Source organism: Manis javanica, chromosome 13 (genome assembly GCF_040802235.1).
Source record: "Manis javanica isolate MJ-LG chromosome 13, MJ_LKY, whole genome shotgun sequence".
NCBI classification, from domain to species: domain Eukaryota; kingdom Metazoa; phylum Chordata; class Mammalia; order Pholidota; family Manidae; genus Manis; species Manis javanica.
In genome coordinates this window covers 70,091,743-70,106,600 of record NC_133168.1, presented here as the reverse complement: position 1 = coordinate 70,106,600, position 14,858 = coordinate 70,091,743, and the positions used below count along the sequence as shown (strand labels likewise).

General features: G+C 44.1%; 1 protein-coding gene across 12 annotated transcripts in view; it reads right to left on the bottom strand.

Moving 5' to 3' along the window:
* The window catches only part of TIAM2 (TIAM Rac1 associated GEF 2), a 279,674-nt gene that overhangs the window by 91,685 nt on the left and 173,131 nt on the right, over nucleotides 1–14,858 (bottom strand). For 11 of the 12 annotated variants that reach the window (XM_073219786.1, XM_073219788.1, XM_073219794.1 and 8 more), the window contains 3 exons: nucleotides 12,648–13,775; nucleotides 6,976–7,411; nucleotides 1,676–1,848 (listed from right to left, as the gene is read on the bottom strand). In XM_073219786.1, the coding sequence (XP_073075887.1) occupies nucleotides 1,676–1,848; nucleotides 6,976–7,411; nucleotides 12,648–13,769 (1,731 nt within the window). In that variant the 5' untranslated portion in view covers nucleotides 13,770–13,775. Of the gene's footprint in view, nucleotides 1–1,675; nucleotides 1,849–6,975; nucleotides 7,412–12,647; nucleotides 13,776–13,914; nucleotides 14,001–14,858 lie in introns of all 12 variants that reach the window. The other variant, XM_073219792.1, reaches the window with a different exon arrangement.

The following is a 14,858-nucleotide window of genomic DNA, read 5'->3' as shown; positions in this document are numbered from 1 at the left end:
CAAAGACAGGAGAGGGATAGAAAAACCAGGGCACATCCACTCAGGGCTACGTTACACTGCTCTCAGGAAGGTGGCTTATCTTCATTATTGTAATAGACTGAGAAAACATGAGGACTAAAATGTTAAACTTAGAAAACTGAATATGAAATTTCATCGATGGTATGGATTCAATAATGAAAAATACTGATTAAAGAATACTTAGGAAGTGCACAATAACATTATGATAGCCTCTGAATCTTGGGAATAGAGGTAATGGCTCTTCTTTCTCTTCAGGACCTTCAGACACAATGACTATATACTATTTTCACTTAAGAAAAATAATTTATTTAAAAAAAAATGAAGTCTGAATAAGGTGGAAAGGGTAGGTATGATTCTAAGCAGACTGAGAGACACTTACCATTCCCTTGATGTTCAGAAGTAACCACATATATTCAAGCCACAGGGTTGAATCTCTGGGATCATATAATAGGACTTACTGGGAAAATGTCTTTAAACTAAGAATATTTTGTCTGGAACACAAAATATTAATTTCACACTTGCCCTTAAGAGGTCATGCAGATTCAATCTAATATATCTACCTTCTCTATAATTCAGATCAATATCAATTCATTACTTTGCTTTAAAGCACCACAGAAGGTTTAAGCAACTCTACAACTAAGAAAAGGAAAATCCAGCCTTGCCTCTTGTAAGTAGAGTCAGGCTTGGGAACTGTACGGCTAGAGGTCAGTGGGCATACCTGGTACTGGTGCCTAGAAATTATGTTGCAGGGAACACTTCAGAGAAGTCCAGATTCCCAAAGTCAGCCGAGAGAACACTGTTGTTCTGCAGAGCCCCTGGGAGTGTCCAGGACCAACTTTATCAGAGACCTGAACCCAGGATGTATGAGATTTTCCATGACCCTTTTGGCCAGATAGAATCTATAGCCCAAATTGTGTCTATGTGCAGTACTGGGAGTGGTTGGGGAAGCATTTCAGAAGCCATTTCACTGCCCGGCCATCACCACCATATTATTTACCCTTACAACAATCCTATCAGCTACTGTTATCCTACTGGGAGAAGGATCCGGACCTCAGAGCAGCTCAGTAAGTGCTCCAAGATGACAACAATGCACCCACAACGGCAGCAGGATCCGCGCCTAAGCCTGGCTCCAGGACCGGTGCTCAGCACCAGTCTGCTCCATGTCTTCTCACTCACTAGAAAGCTGTTATGGTTCCTAACAGTAGACAACCTAATCTTAACATGCTAAGCCACTTCCACTGGGCAACAAGACCCTATAGCTCTGGCCTACAAGGGTTTTCCTGAAAAGCTGCTTCTCTCACTCCCACTGGGATTCTTGGGAAGAACCTAATCCTCTCCTGTCCATATTTTCTAGGCTTCACTTGAAAAGCCTCTACTCTGGGATGCCAGGCTTTGCACTCATGAGCTCACAAGCTGCTCCAGGACAGGGAGCATGATTTTTCTCTCTTCGCATCTTGAAGAGCATCCCATGGCCCACTTGGCACTTCACGAGCAGGGAATGCTTGCTGTAGGAATTCCCTGCTTAAGCCCCAATCCAAAGCCCAAGGAAGCTTTCGCTCTATTTCATTGCCAAGTTGCACCTCTTAATTCTGTTCCTTCTCATCCTAATAGTATGCAAGCCACGCCTCAACCCCACATTTAGAAAGCCCAGGAGTACCTGGAAAAGGTAGACATCCCCGAGGGAGTTGCTGAGGCAGAACACGCTCTCCTTCTTTGGGTGCTCGGGTACAGACTGCACTATGCTGTCCTCTGCAAACAGGGCACACCGCGGGGAGCTCCTCTGGTCTGAGGAATTCTTCCCATAGGTCTCATAAAACAGCAGGGTGCAGCCTGGGAGAAAGACAAAGTAACTCCCCTGTTACATATTCTGAGGATCTAGGACAGGAAGGAGAAATAAGGGATTCATCTAAAAAAGGAAAAGAAAAAAATGAATGAAAACTATTTAATACAAAAGCAAATCCTGGTATCCCAAATATGCCTCTTTGTGTGTGTTAGCATAACTCAAGTGGAAAGGAGGTGTTTTTATAAATGTAATTTCGGCAATAACAATACCAAGCATAGTTGCATACTCTGTGCCAGGAACTCTGTGCTTCACAGGCACTGGCTCATTCTGCCACCCTGCCAGCCCCAGGGGAAGGCATGGGTATTGACTCCTTTGTGCAGGTGAGAAAGCTGGGCTGGTGCCACAGCTGTATGGCGGTGGGACAGGGGTCTGAATCCAGGCATTCAGGCTCCAGAACCTGAATTCTTAACCACCACACCACATTATTTAAGATCCGGAATGCAGGAGGCAGAAGAAAATCCCATATTCATTAATAAGAGAGCTTTTACACTTACCATTTGCACTAACAAGAAACTGAGTTACCTGGGGACCTTTGCCATTTGTGGAAAGGACTCAGTTTATTCTCCTAATACCATGTATAAAATAATTTAATTTTAGAATTTTAGAATTTTTTATATCAATGAAAGGAAGTATTACTACAATCTTATTAATTTACCTTGAAAGAAAAATGGAATTAAATGTCACTGAATTTTAAAATACTACTCTCGAAATGTTACTACATACACTTGTAAGTCCATAGCTTGCAAGTAATAAGCTAATAAAATATTGTAGGTAAGTTATTAAGGGTCTGCTTTGAGAGTTAGATAGGAATGCCTTCTTGTTATCAGATACAATTTTTAAAGCAAATTCTACAATGCTGACAAGCATGTTCTCCTGTTGAGTATCCTTTAAAACCTTCATCCAGTAAACATCTTTGAGCGCTTCTCATGTGCTAAGCTCTGGCATACAGACGATATGACTGATAAGTCACCATCCCTGTGCTCTGCAGACACCCTTTACATTGACAGTAAAGCCCCACAGGCTGCTTTCACCTGCACTGTAAATGAATGTACTCCACTGCTTGACTGTTTTACCTTGCTCTGCTGAATCCTTATTCATAAAAGCTTCAGTGTTTAAAAAATGATTTCATTCTTGCCAGTTTCACTTCTTCCTTTAAAAACACATCTTCACATGGACAAAAGGTTTATACAATGGAACTCAGTAAAGTACAGTAGCCAGAAGAAAAGATGCCTGCATCTGGCTCTGCAACCTGAACATTACCAGGACAACACTTTCTCCCTCTGTGGGGTCCTTTTGATATCAAGAAGCACTAGTAATATTTCTTCCTCAGAACAGAACTCATCCAAACTCGGGCTACGAGAGGTTCTTAGAACAAGGGGAAGCAGCAGGAGTTTTACGGCTAGAGCGACTTCCACTGAGCCAGTCCCTTTCTCCAGTCACAGAGGCACTTAGAAACAATGCCCCAGTCTTTGCTGTCTGACGCTATGCCCTGTTTGTCATGCCATGACCTGGGGGCCCAGAGACCAGAGGAAAGGTGACAGGGCAAGGCCTGCTCTGCCCAAGTCCAAATTCTTTCCAGTAGTTTAACAGTGACTCTCATTTTCCCTAACACTGTACGCCTGGTGGCTGTGGTTTGAATCATCACATCTAGAGGAAATGAACCCAACTTGGGGCAGATGCCAAGATGCTGTCAAACCTAACACCCTGTCTACAACCGACTGCAGCTCTAACATGGACGTGTGAAACCAAAACAGGACATTTTGTTTTAGAGCAAGGCCAGGATGTAAAACAATATGCAGAATGTGTTACTGTCGAGTTTAAAGAACAGGGAATCAATTGTAAATCTATTATATTAGGTTAACTTCATCTGCGTCTCTAACACTGAGCATGGAGGCAGATGGAAGGGGCTGCACCCAAGTCAGGAAAGCCTCTGCCCCATCCCCCCAGGGTTGTGGCCACTGGCCCTGCCCAGTCCCCACCAGGACCTGCCACTGGCCTGAAGGGTTGACCATAGAAGCTATTAGGTCTACAGCAGCAGAAAGTGGAAGCAGACTGGACAGCAGTGGAAGTACAAGAACAGAAGTATCATTAACAATATCACCAGTGGAAGGAGAGCAATTAGGTGTGTCTTGCCTCAGATCTACCTTTCCTTTGACATCCTCTCGATCCACACTCATCACCCCATCCCCTGGCTTGGCCTGCCGCAGGGCAGAGCCACCAGCATCCTAAAATTACTTCATGGACCCCTCACTGACATCGGGGGTATGCTGTGCATTCTAAGGGCTATCTTTAACGACCCTGCCAACTTTAATGGCCTTGCCAACTCTTCAGCCCAGGAAGTCCCCTCTGAACTGTCTGAAAATCCAATCATTGGAAATGACAGATGGAAAGCAAAATGACCCTTCTTAAAAATTTATTACCTCCCCTCCACAAAGCCCTACAAAACATTTATGCCCTTAGCGTATCTATACATTCATTGTAGGTATATAACCAGATGGCTTGCTAATAGCTGCTCTCTCCAGAACACTGTTTCCAATTTATTTACATAGACACTTCAAGGATAATTTTTAAATTCTGCAAAAAAATGTACTTGTGTGTATATACACATATATATATATTTTTAAGATCAAACCAAATAGTTGAGTCCAAACATTACAATTTGGATTCTAAGCCAAGAAAGCTGCACTCAAACTATGGAATTCCCAGAGGAAAGAGGTGCAGAAAGCCACATGGAAAAGGTTATGCTGGGAAAAAACATCTTTATCGTATGCCTTTCCTTGGTTGCAAAGGAAACAAAGGAATGTGTGCTTGATAACATTTACACTACAATGCACCCTTTCTCCATGGGGCTTGAAGCATTTTATAAGCAAGCACTGAGGCAGCAGGGCCCAGAGAGGACTGCAGATCTTACCACCGTCAAAGACAACTCAGGGCCATCACTGCAGGAGAAGTCAGAGCTGAAAGTCCCTGATATAGTGTGCGTGTGTCAGGCATGGGATGCAATGGATGCAGGAACCTGGAGATGAGCTCTTCCAACCCTCAGTGACACCTGCCCGAATCTCCCTGGGAAGCCTCTAAATCTGGTTCCACACAAATATCTTCAGGAGCAGGGAATTCAGGAAGGGGGTGACTTGCCTCTTGCCCGTGGCTCTAGTTGCTCTTGTTTCTTACATTAATCCAGAATCAGCTCATCTTCTATCTGTGAGTCCAATGCTAGTCTCTGGTTCCCAGAGTAAAATTGGTATCTCTTCTGTAAGGCTGTGCTTCATGCCCAACCCAGTCCTTACTTCCTCCAGGCTAAATCTTCCTAGATCCTTACGCCATCCTGCACATGGCATGACCCTAAATCCCTCCAGTGTCATTCATGGCCCTGCTTCTCAAAGTAGCATGTGGATGCACAAACATATACAGACACATCATCACTGGCCCCCCAACCCCCACGGGGGGTACACCAGGGGTTTTCATAAGACAAGCAGGGAACAACTTCCCAAGAAATCAGTTTTAACAAATGGACTTTACACTTAAAAAAGAAAAAAAAAAAAAGAACACATATGATAGAGTCTATTATAAATACCATGCAAATGGGAAGCAGCTTCAGACCGTGATCACAAACAGTTCCAGACACCTGCTGCCTGAAGCAGACAAGTTCACTTTCCTCTTCAGTTAGAGACACTTCAGGTAGGACCTTTTCTAGAACCATTGTCTTGTTTACTAACATGTCTCCTGCAATAGCATGGCCCCAAGGAAACGGCCAAGTCTTACCAGGCAGAGGAAGGACTCATGCAGTTACAGACCACATCAGATTCACTTTTATTTCAGCTTCATCACAGTGGAAACTCATTCCACGAATGGCCTGTAGATCAAACCTCTAAATCTTCTGCACATATAATACTTTGCAGCCACATCTCCCTATTCTGTACTTGAATACTTATTTGGTTATTAAATCTTAAAGCATAACTTCTCCCTTCAAAATTTTATCTTGCTAGAGTCGATATGTCTTCCCAAACCTCTTCTATCAATAAGCACTTTGCCTCCCTCAGCCACAATATATCACAGGATCCAAATCCAGAATTGGAAAAAAGGCAGTCTGTGTAGAATGCTGGGTCTTGGGGTTTACAAAACCCTCTGGTTTGCCAGGAAAAGGTGTTACTTAAAGAAGAAATGCTTTGACGAGGGCACCTTTCCCAGAGGGGCTTAAGGGTAATTATGCACCAGTGCCTGCTCCCAAGGCAGGCAGAGCAGGTGGGGGGCTTGCATTTTCTAAACAGGAGGCAGGAATAAGCTAGAAAGGAGCAGGCAGAGGGCTTCGGGCCTTTCACACATGCTGTCTGCAGATGAGATTCCTGATTCCTGTGTCTGCTTTCTCCCGTGATAAGAAAGGGTGTCGGCTGATAATGAAGCTTGATTTTGAACACCACACTCAGTTCCTGATAGTCACAGAATGGCTGTGCAGAAATGCCAGAGGCCAGGAGCCTGTTCTTCCTGTTGACATTGTATAAATCAGCACTGTATTGACTTAGAACCTTGCTCCTCCTCAGGACATTTAGAAAGCTTCAAATCTATACACCCACAGTGAGCTAGGCAGTTATAATTTTTAAATGGCAATGCATGGGAGAAATTTTTACCATCTTAACAAATTCTATTCCCATTTCCTTTACATTAAAAAAAACACATTTGTTTATGATAATAACAATTAGACTCTTAGTTCATAAGGGTGGGGTAACACAAATCAAATAATCCGGATGAAATTCTTAGTTGTACACTTTGAGAAGGATACCTCTCTGGAGTTCTGAACATGTGCAGAATATGAATTTCAGGATCTACGTTCCAAATAACTAAACTACATTTGGTTACTTACTTTCCCCCCACATGCAGAAATACCTATAATAGGCAATAACTATTCAATTCAATCAATATTTATTAGCATGAATAATATATATGAACACTAAGTAACTTATATTATATAGTATTGAGAAGTATTTATAGTAAAACCTGCTGGCAGATTCTGTATCAAATCTCTTCCCATTAACTTAAATGGGCCCCCTGACATCTCCTGGGAAGAGGGCAGCTGGAGGAAGCAATGCCTGTGGCCCCTGAGTAAGTAACGCACTTACCTTTAAGTGTTACCCAGAACTGTTTCCACTTCCTCCGAGCCACCAGCTCCAGCTTCCTTTCCTTCTGCAGAGTGACAAGTGGTTTGAAAAAGAGCCACCCGGCTTTCCGGACCACCCCTTGTTCCTTCTCAAAGAGCAGATCCAGTTGCTCCAAAGAGCTGAGTGACTCACTGCTGGACTCTGCGGTTTCCGTGGACGTTTCTACGTTCTCCGTGTTGGTCCTGCTCATCTCCAACTCTCGCATGAAATTCTCGTAAATGTTCTGTTGGAGGGGATCGCTGCCGATCACATGAGTAGATTCGCTTCTCTGGGACAGGATCTGAGCCGAGCCCCCTGACCACAGTGAAGCCAGCACTGGAGAGGGCCCCTGCATCTCCACATTCAGTCCATCTGAGAGGCTGTCAAAGTAGTCACTGCCCTCCTTGGACCTCGGCTCCTGTGAGCAATGCAGATGACCACCCATCAGAGATTACATACACGCAGCGTCCCTTCTCCAACAGCGCATACGTGTAATACTGTTGGATGCTAATACCTCCACTGCAAAGCAAGATTTGTTTCACAGAAATGCATCTTTAATCATCAAGCCCTAAACCAGAAAGAACTGTACACTGTTGCCCAACCCAATTTTTAGCCAGTGGAGCCAATGCTTACAGATGTAAACAAAACACTACTGAGTATCCTAAATCTAACCTATGCTTAATTAGCATCAAGATATTAGTGTATTTAAAACACACTAGTGAAGATTTCTAGACTGATATTTCTTTGCTAATTGTGAATCAGTGTCTTCAGGGAAAGAATTTGTGTTCTTGAAATCTTGAAGTCTGTTTTCCTCTTGGATCCTTTCAAAGCTAACTAAGAGAATCACTCATTCCCAGGTCAAGTGGGGAGGGGATATAGGGAATGGGCGTCATTATACACAAACTTCTCTTCCTTTCCCTAGAGCCAACAGTCTCACCACCTGCAGGCCTTGACACTAGAGGTGCCTAGACTTGGAGACCTCTAGCATCTCATTTTCCCACTTCAGATAGTAAAAACCATGCACCAGGGATTCCTTATCCACAAAGAGTAGTGGCTAGCAACTCAGCCTTTTTTTTTTCATAACTAATATTTTTTATTTAATTTGGGAATTTCTTCCATGGAAAGAATATTGTCATTCACACACTCACATCCTTTTATTTGAATACCTACTTTATTCTAGGCACTGTGAATACCAAAGACATGATTCTTAACTTTAATATTTATTCCAACACAAAATCAGACCTAGGCAGCTCTAAAGAAAATTAATACTAATATAATAACTGCTGCCCCCTATTAGAACCACATGCACTCAACACTGAACTGGCCATGCACAGAGCTGAAAGCATGAAGGTTTCCCCTGATGTCTAGATTACAAGTCTAGTCACTCAAGAGAAATAACTTTTACATGGGTCATTCACTGGTAAATAGCGGGAAGTAAATTTTCCAGCAGTGAGCTTAATTTGTGACTCAAAAGACACTGAAATTCCAAATTCAGAGCTTAGATTAAGGTATCTGCAGAGAGATGTTACACACACTCATTCACTCAGAGGCTACCTGGCTCTCAATTACATTTCCTTATCCATTAAAATAAAAATGAAAGGAAACTGAGTTGAGGACTATGGACCAAAGGACTTATTTTGAATGTACAGCCGTGTGGAGGGGTTTTCTTTGTAGGCATTTCATTCAGAAATCAAGTTGTAATTATTTGCCATCTTTCATAGGAAAATCATTAGTTTGCTTTCAAATACCTAAGGGTTATAAACAACTGAGCCCCAAACACAGCTATTACTAATGAAAATATTATTTTCCGCTCATGTTTACACTATGTCCCATAGTCATATTTATTTATGCACTGATGCTTATGCAAGCATTGAGCAAATAAGCCAGCTACAGTGACTCACTCTGACAGGAAACTTTCAAAATAGTTTAAGATTCTGTTTTTAATTGTCACTTTGTTGCTCTTCAAAAACTCCCAGGAGGTGAATGAATACTTCTCATTTAACTAATATTAACATTATTTCAGCTATGAATATGACTCTCTAACTCATACTCCCAGAACACTAGGATTACCTCTGATATCCAGCAAGCTATAATGGAGTATTTTAAAACAAGAAAAACCCTGCCAGAGAAAGACACTTAAGTGCTAAACTTAAACACTCTAGACAGTGTTTCCTTAAGAGAGAGGCTTCAAGTTTCAGTATTAACTTTTAAATATTGGACCATAGCAATGTAGAACAAATTTCCTTCTTGAGAATGGGAAAGAGATTGCATTTTAGCATTTATAACTGACTGCTGTACTCAGACATGAACTTTACCAGTCTCTAATAAATTTCTAAAGCTTGCTCTCTAGAATCCTAATAGCCAGGGATGAATTTTCAGGCTAATGGAAATGAATGTGTGAGTGAATGAATGAATGTCCCTAAATAGTCTCAGCTGGATTTCCCAATCACTGCTGTTATGGGTGTGGAACTAAGATGTCATGTTATACATGTACACAAGCAGTCTGATTTCCATTTCCCCCCCAGTCAGATAATCATAAGTGATGGATAACATAACTTCATGACCAGGACACTATAGCAAAGAGTAGAGAGGGACTAAGAGGTGTTACTCAACTCTTCAGGAGCTAAAGTAAAACTCTGGTCATCATTCTTCACTTTCTAGGGAAAGCACCAAGTTCGTACCTGTCATTCATCCTGGGCCAATTTCCTCTGTTACAGTGTAAGGACCCCTGTCCTCTGCAGGAATTCCCTGTGACTATGCAGCTCTCAAAGAGCCAGGAGAGTCTAAAATTAAGGGGGCCCGAGAGTCAGGATCTCCTAAATCTACTCTATGAACTCTGCAGTAGTCATCTGCGCTGCCCCCCAAATATTTCTGGTCCTTCCCTAGAGCACATGGCAGGGTCATTTCCTATCCCTCTCTCCCCTTAAGTTAGGCATGGCACATGATTTGCTTTGGCCATAAATGCAAACACAAGTGGAACCTGTCATTTCCAAGTGGAAGCTTTAAAAGCCAACACATGATTTCTCTCTCCTCTGCCACAGTGGCTTACACTGTTCCAGCTGGTAGCTGCTCTGAGGACCTGGGATCTCAGAGAGGAAAAATGTAAACCAGTATTTCAGCACAAGTGAGAAAATGTACTTGTGCTCAACCTCAAAGATTTGAGGGCTTATTACCTCAGCATAACCTAGCCTACCCTAATGGATAGAACTGAAACTATACCCAGGACAAGAACAAGGACTCACAGGTCTCCGGACAGCTACACTAACACGAAGAGTTTACAGACATCAAACCAAACGCATACTCCTCTCTAGCATGTGTTGGTTGTCCATCTGTCTGTCTGTCTCCCTCTTCCCTCTGTGATTAGCATGATGCTATTTTTTGGTTGTGTATATTTTTTCACTGATTAATGTGCTTCTGGGCTCTAACTCACCCAAGGGTTTGAAAGCCATATAAAGAAAGGGTGGCTCTTTTTACATCATTTTTTAAAAAACAAAACAAGTATGCCCATCATAGTAACCCTTTCTGAACCTTATCTCTGCTGGCATACGGAAGTCTGTGTGTATGTAAAAGAATATGCATTTGTTTGGTGCCTTATTATATAGTATATTATCACAAAGTTTGCTCCTATGCACTGACTATATTTTTAAGGATCTAAACCTGTTCTTCACCACAGATTGTAAAAGAAAAACAAAAGTATGGCAAACGGAAGTGGCATACTTGCCAAAAAAGTTCATCTTGTTCACCTTTATAGATTATTAATCATGGGAACACAGGCAAAACTAAAAAGCTGCCTTTATAGGCCACTTTTTAAAATTCTAAACAGTTTATCATCTTCATATTCAATGACCTGAAAGTAATGCCCAGGAGCTTTCAACAATACCTTGGCCATATGGCTGAGTGGAAAAGGTCCATGTCTGATGCTTAGCAGAAATGGCTTTGGCCGTGGCTTCTCCACTAACTAGCTACATGACTTCAGGAATGACCTCCACACTCCTTGAACCCTTAGCTTCTCATTTTTAAAATGAGATAGTCCTTTCTAGCTTTCAAATTCAGATCTTTGGTGGTATAACCAGTATGTTCTTAACTCCAGACTCACCAATCATTCCAATCTAAGTCTTTGGAAGGTACAGACTTGCAGGAAGTTCCTTGCCTGTGGGTGAGCTGGGCAGTGAGGGTCGGCCTGGGACAGAACGTGGTCAGTACACATGGCAACTGGTCTGCTTTTGAGCTGAACTGAAACTGAAGCTGAATGAGACTCCACAGAGCCATAAGTAAGTCAGGCCACAAACGTAGGTGAGAAACACACTCTATGCAAATAGGAGATGCAGAAGAAGTGGCTCAATGCCAGTATCAATTAGTGCTCATAGTATATGACATAAGTGGGCATTACAACATTTGAATAAAAAAGACAAAAGAGTTATCTGCATGGGGTGGCAGCCCAGGAGAAAAGAGCAGTTATTTCTCCTATGATCCTCAACTGCTGTCAGTTTGTTTGGAAAGTGGGAGCTGAGAGAAAAGGTCACAGAAATCTCTACTACTTAGTGGTTTAGCCTAAAGAGGTGACATGTAAGAAGTAAGCAAATTACTATGTTCAGGGATCTGAAGAGTTTGTACAGGGTGGCAATCATCTCTTATTTATTTCTGTGTAAGGGAGCAAATGGCAATGAAGCACAGAATAGGACAGGTAGGATGGGGGTGTACCTTTTACATATAAGGAAACAGCTAAGGGTACACTTTATAGAGCTGAAACAATCTGCTTAGGGGAGTTATATTATTTTCTACCCCTAAAGCTCTCTAAAATTGTATAATTATATATCCATATAGGATGGTTAAAATGCAATTCTACTAGAGACAAACTGCCCATTCAAATTCCCTTCCACAAAATGACTTCTGTTGTGTTATCTATAGATAACTAAAAGTAAAAACAAACAAAACAGAACAAAAAATAAGATCAAAGAAACTGAAAACTAATGGTAATTGCCATTAGTTAGCTGAAAAAAGCAAACTATTTTTTTCCTTCCTGGTGAATAAAGCCCGTGCTTCCCCCATTAAAACTTTATGCACCATTAAAAGTATTAGTATCACCACGATTCTTATTTTATCAGTATTATCATATTTGTGCTATTACATGCTCTTAGGTACAAGGCATAAAACTGTTAACTGTTCCCACGAGGAAGTGGTAAGATCACACGTATAGACTGATCATCCACTGTTGTCTGATGTACGACTCAAGTACAGTAATGTTAATGTTCCCATAGTAACACAGAGTTGAGGAAGGCTACTCATCCCCAAAATGACCACAGTCTACGCCTGGCGCTTTGTGTTTAGGCTGTAAGAACTGCCCCAGCTCAAGCCCAGACGACCAGTACACTGGGAAGTCTCTCCAGCACCGGATGTCCTAAGCATGGGTCAGCCAAGTTTTGGAATGAGACCTGTCGAGTTCATGCAAGAGCGCAGGCAGCAAGATGCACGGAACTGGAGGACCCGCAGACCGGGACTGAGGGGGACAGTGTACACGGGACACCACAGGAAAAAGCCCACACCGGCAAACAAGCCGTGCCAGGTCTCAGGCTAACCCCCTCTCAGGGGCAAGGCTCCGGGGCAGCCTCCGCTCGCGCCCACTCTGCGGCAGGGGGAGAGCAGGGCTGACTCACCTGCAGCTTCCGCTTCTTCCTGGACAGGCTCCCCGTCCAGTCGCTGATCCGGCGTATCCGGGCCTTCAGGGAGTCCTTCCTGGCGGCGTCCTCGGCCCAGGCCCGGGGCTTCCGGCAGGGCAGTGTGAAGGACGCGTACCGGCCGGGGTCCCCGGGCGCCGCCCGCAGCGGCGCGTCGAGGGCCGAGGCGAAGGCCACGTGGCTGCCAAGGCTGGCGCGCGGCCCGAGGCGGCCCTCGGAGAGCCGGCGCCCCGACGGCGAGAGGCCGCGCGGGCCAGCGTCCGGGCAGAGCTCGCGGAGGGAGGCGAGGGACGAGCTCTGGGTGAAGGGCTTCTGCGCACCCCTGGGCGGCATGGGGCCCTCGGCCTCGCCCGCCTCGCCGGCCGCGTGGCCCCAGGGCGCGTCGTACCAGGACGACTCGGAGCTCAGCGAGCTGCCCTGGCTGGAGCGCGCGTGCGCGGCGCCGGGGCAGAGGCGCGGGCTGGGCGGCGAGGCGGCGGCGGCGGGGCCCGGGGCGGGCGAGAAGCGCAGCAGCTGCACCGGCCCGCCCGCGGCCCCCGGCGCCTCGGGGCTGTCGGTGCCGCCGCTGTGGAATTCGACCCTGAGACACCCGTCCAGCTTCCCCAGCGTCTTGATGAGCACGCGGGGGCTCCTCCGGTCCTCGCCTGGCGGCGCGCAGGCCGTGCTCTCGTTTCTCCCATAGCAGCTGAGAAGGTGCCCGTTGCAGTCCCTGGAGGCAGCGCGGTTGTCCGCCCGCTGGTGCCCAGCGCAGGGGAAGCCATTCTCGGCAGAGAAAGCAGCGTTGCTGCCCTGGAAATCATTTCCTGAGGCACTCGTCCTGTGCTTGGGGTAGGCACTGCCTTTGGACACTTTGCACGTGGGTCCACCAGGTCTTGATGCATAGGGCTGATGACCCTTCAAGTGGGAGAGGCATCTTCGGGCCAGAGACCTGGACTTGTAACCTGCTCCGCTGCTTCCGTGACCCCAGCCATGCAGTGACTTGTCATCTTTTGCATGAATGCTGCGTATTTTCAGGGAGCAAGGCTTTGGCTTAGCACCAGTAATAGTATTGCTATGGTTTTTAGATCCTTGAAGGGTGTACTGACTCTCGGAGTTGCCCATTTTAACCTAAATTAAGGAGAGTAACAGCAGCAGTCACGACCTAAATTACATTTCACTATGACAGGACTTTCAAAAAATTGTTTTACACATCACAAAGGAACCAAGACACTTCTTTCTGTTCCCAAGAAGGACAAGGGTTACTTACTGAACTGGTCCTCCTGCAATGCAGGTCATCAACCAGATGCGCAGTATCACGTGTTCAAGTACCAGTTACTTTCAACAGATGATTTGCTGTATGATGTTAATTCAGAAATTCAACAGGCGTAAACGTCAGCTTAAGGCAGAGACCTCCCTGAGGCATAGTTTTGGGAGATTTTGAATCAATGATTCTTGAAGAGGGGAAGTGAGGGGAAAGTATCTTTACTCTGTCACTCTGATTCATTGATTTTTCAATACTCAGAGAGGAGATGTATGTTCATTATACATAAACTACTGGAAGAGCTAACCCAGGTCCCTAACGTTAGAGATTACTGCTCAAAACTCCACGTTTGTAATGACTCCAGGTACTGCACTCTGTTGGAGCTGCTCTCCTATATCATACAGAGTAGGAATACCCCCAAAAGAAGCCCAGAAGCCCTCAAAAACTAGTCTGAAATGGGGGGGGGGGAAACATAAAGGCTCTCATTTCAAGGAGAAAAACATTTTAATAAAACCAGTCTCTAAAACTTTTCTAAAGATTTTAAGGGTTCTCATTTTAGAACAGGAGGGACAAAAGAAATGAAGGGACTCATTCATCTTTAATGCAGGCATCTGAAAAAACTTAGATTCCTTTACTTCCCTTTAAAACCCCAGTTTGCTCAATGAGTCTGTTAGTTAAGCCAAACTCGAAGTGAAAATCGATCTGAACCTTCCCCCCTTGGTTTTTCATATATTATAATTTGAGGCAAGCTGGAGGTGGTATTTCCAGTTCCATTTCCAAATATATGTAATTGATTTTTAATTTTAATTCCTCTATATATAAAAAATATACAGCCACAAAAGTCAAATGGATTGACTTTTCTTTGGCAGCAATTATCAACAATTTTAAAACGAAAATAACTAGCTCAAATAATCACATCTTTACTTACTACCACACTCACAGGCATGCAA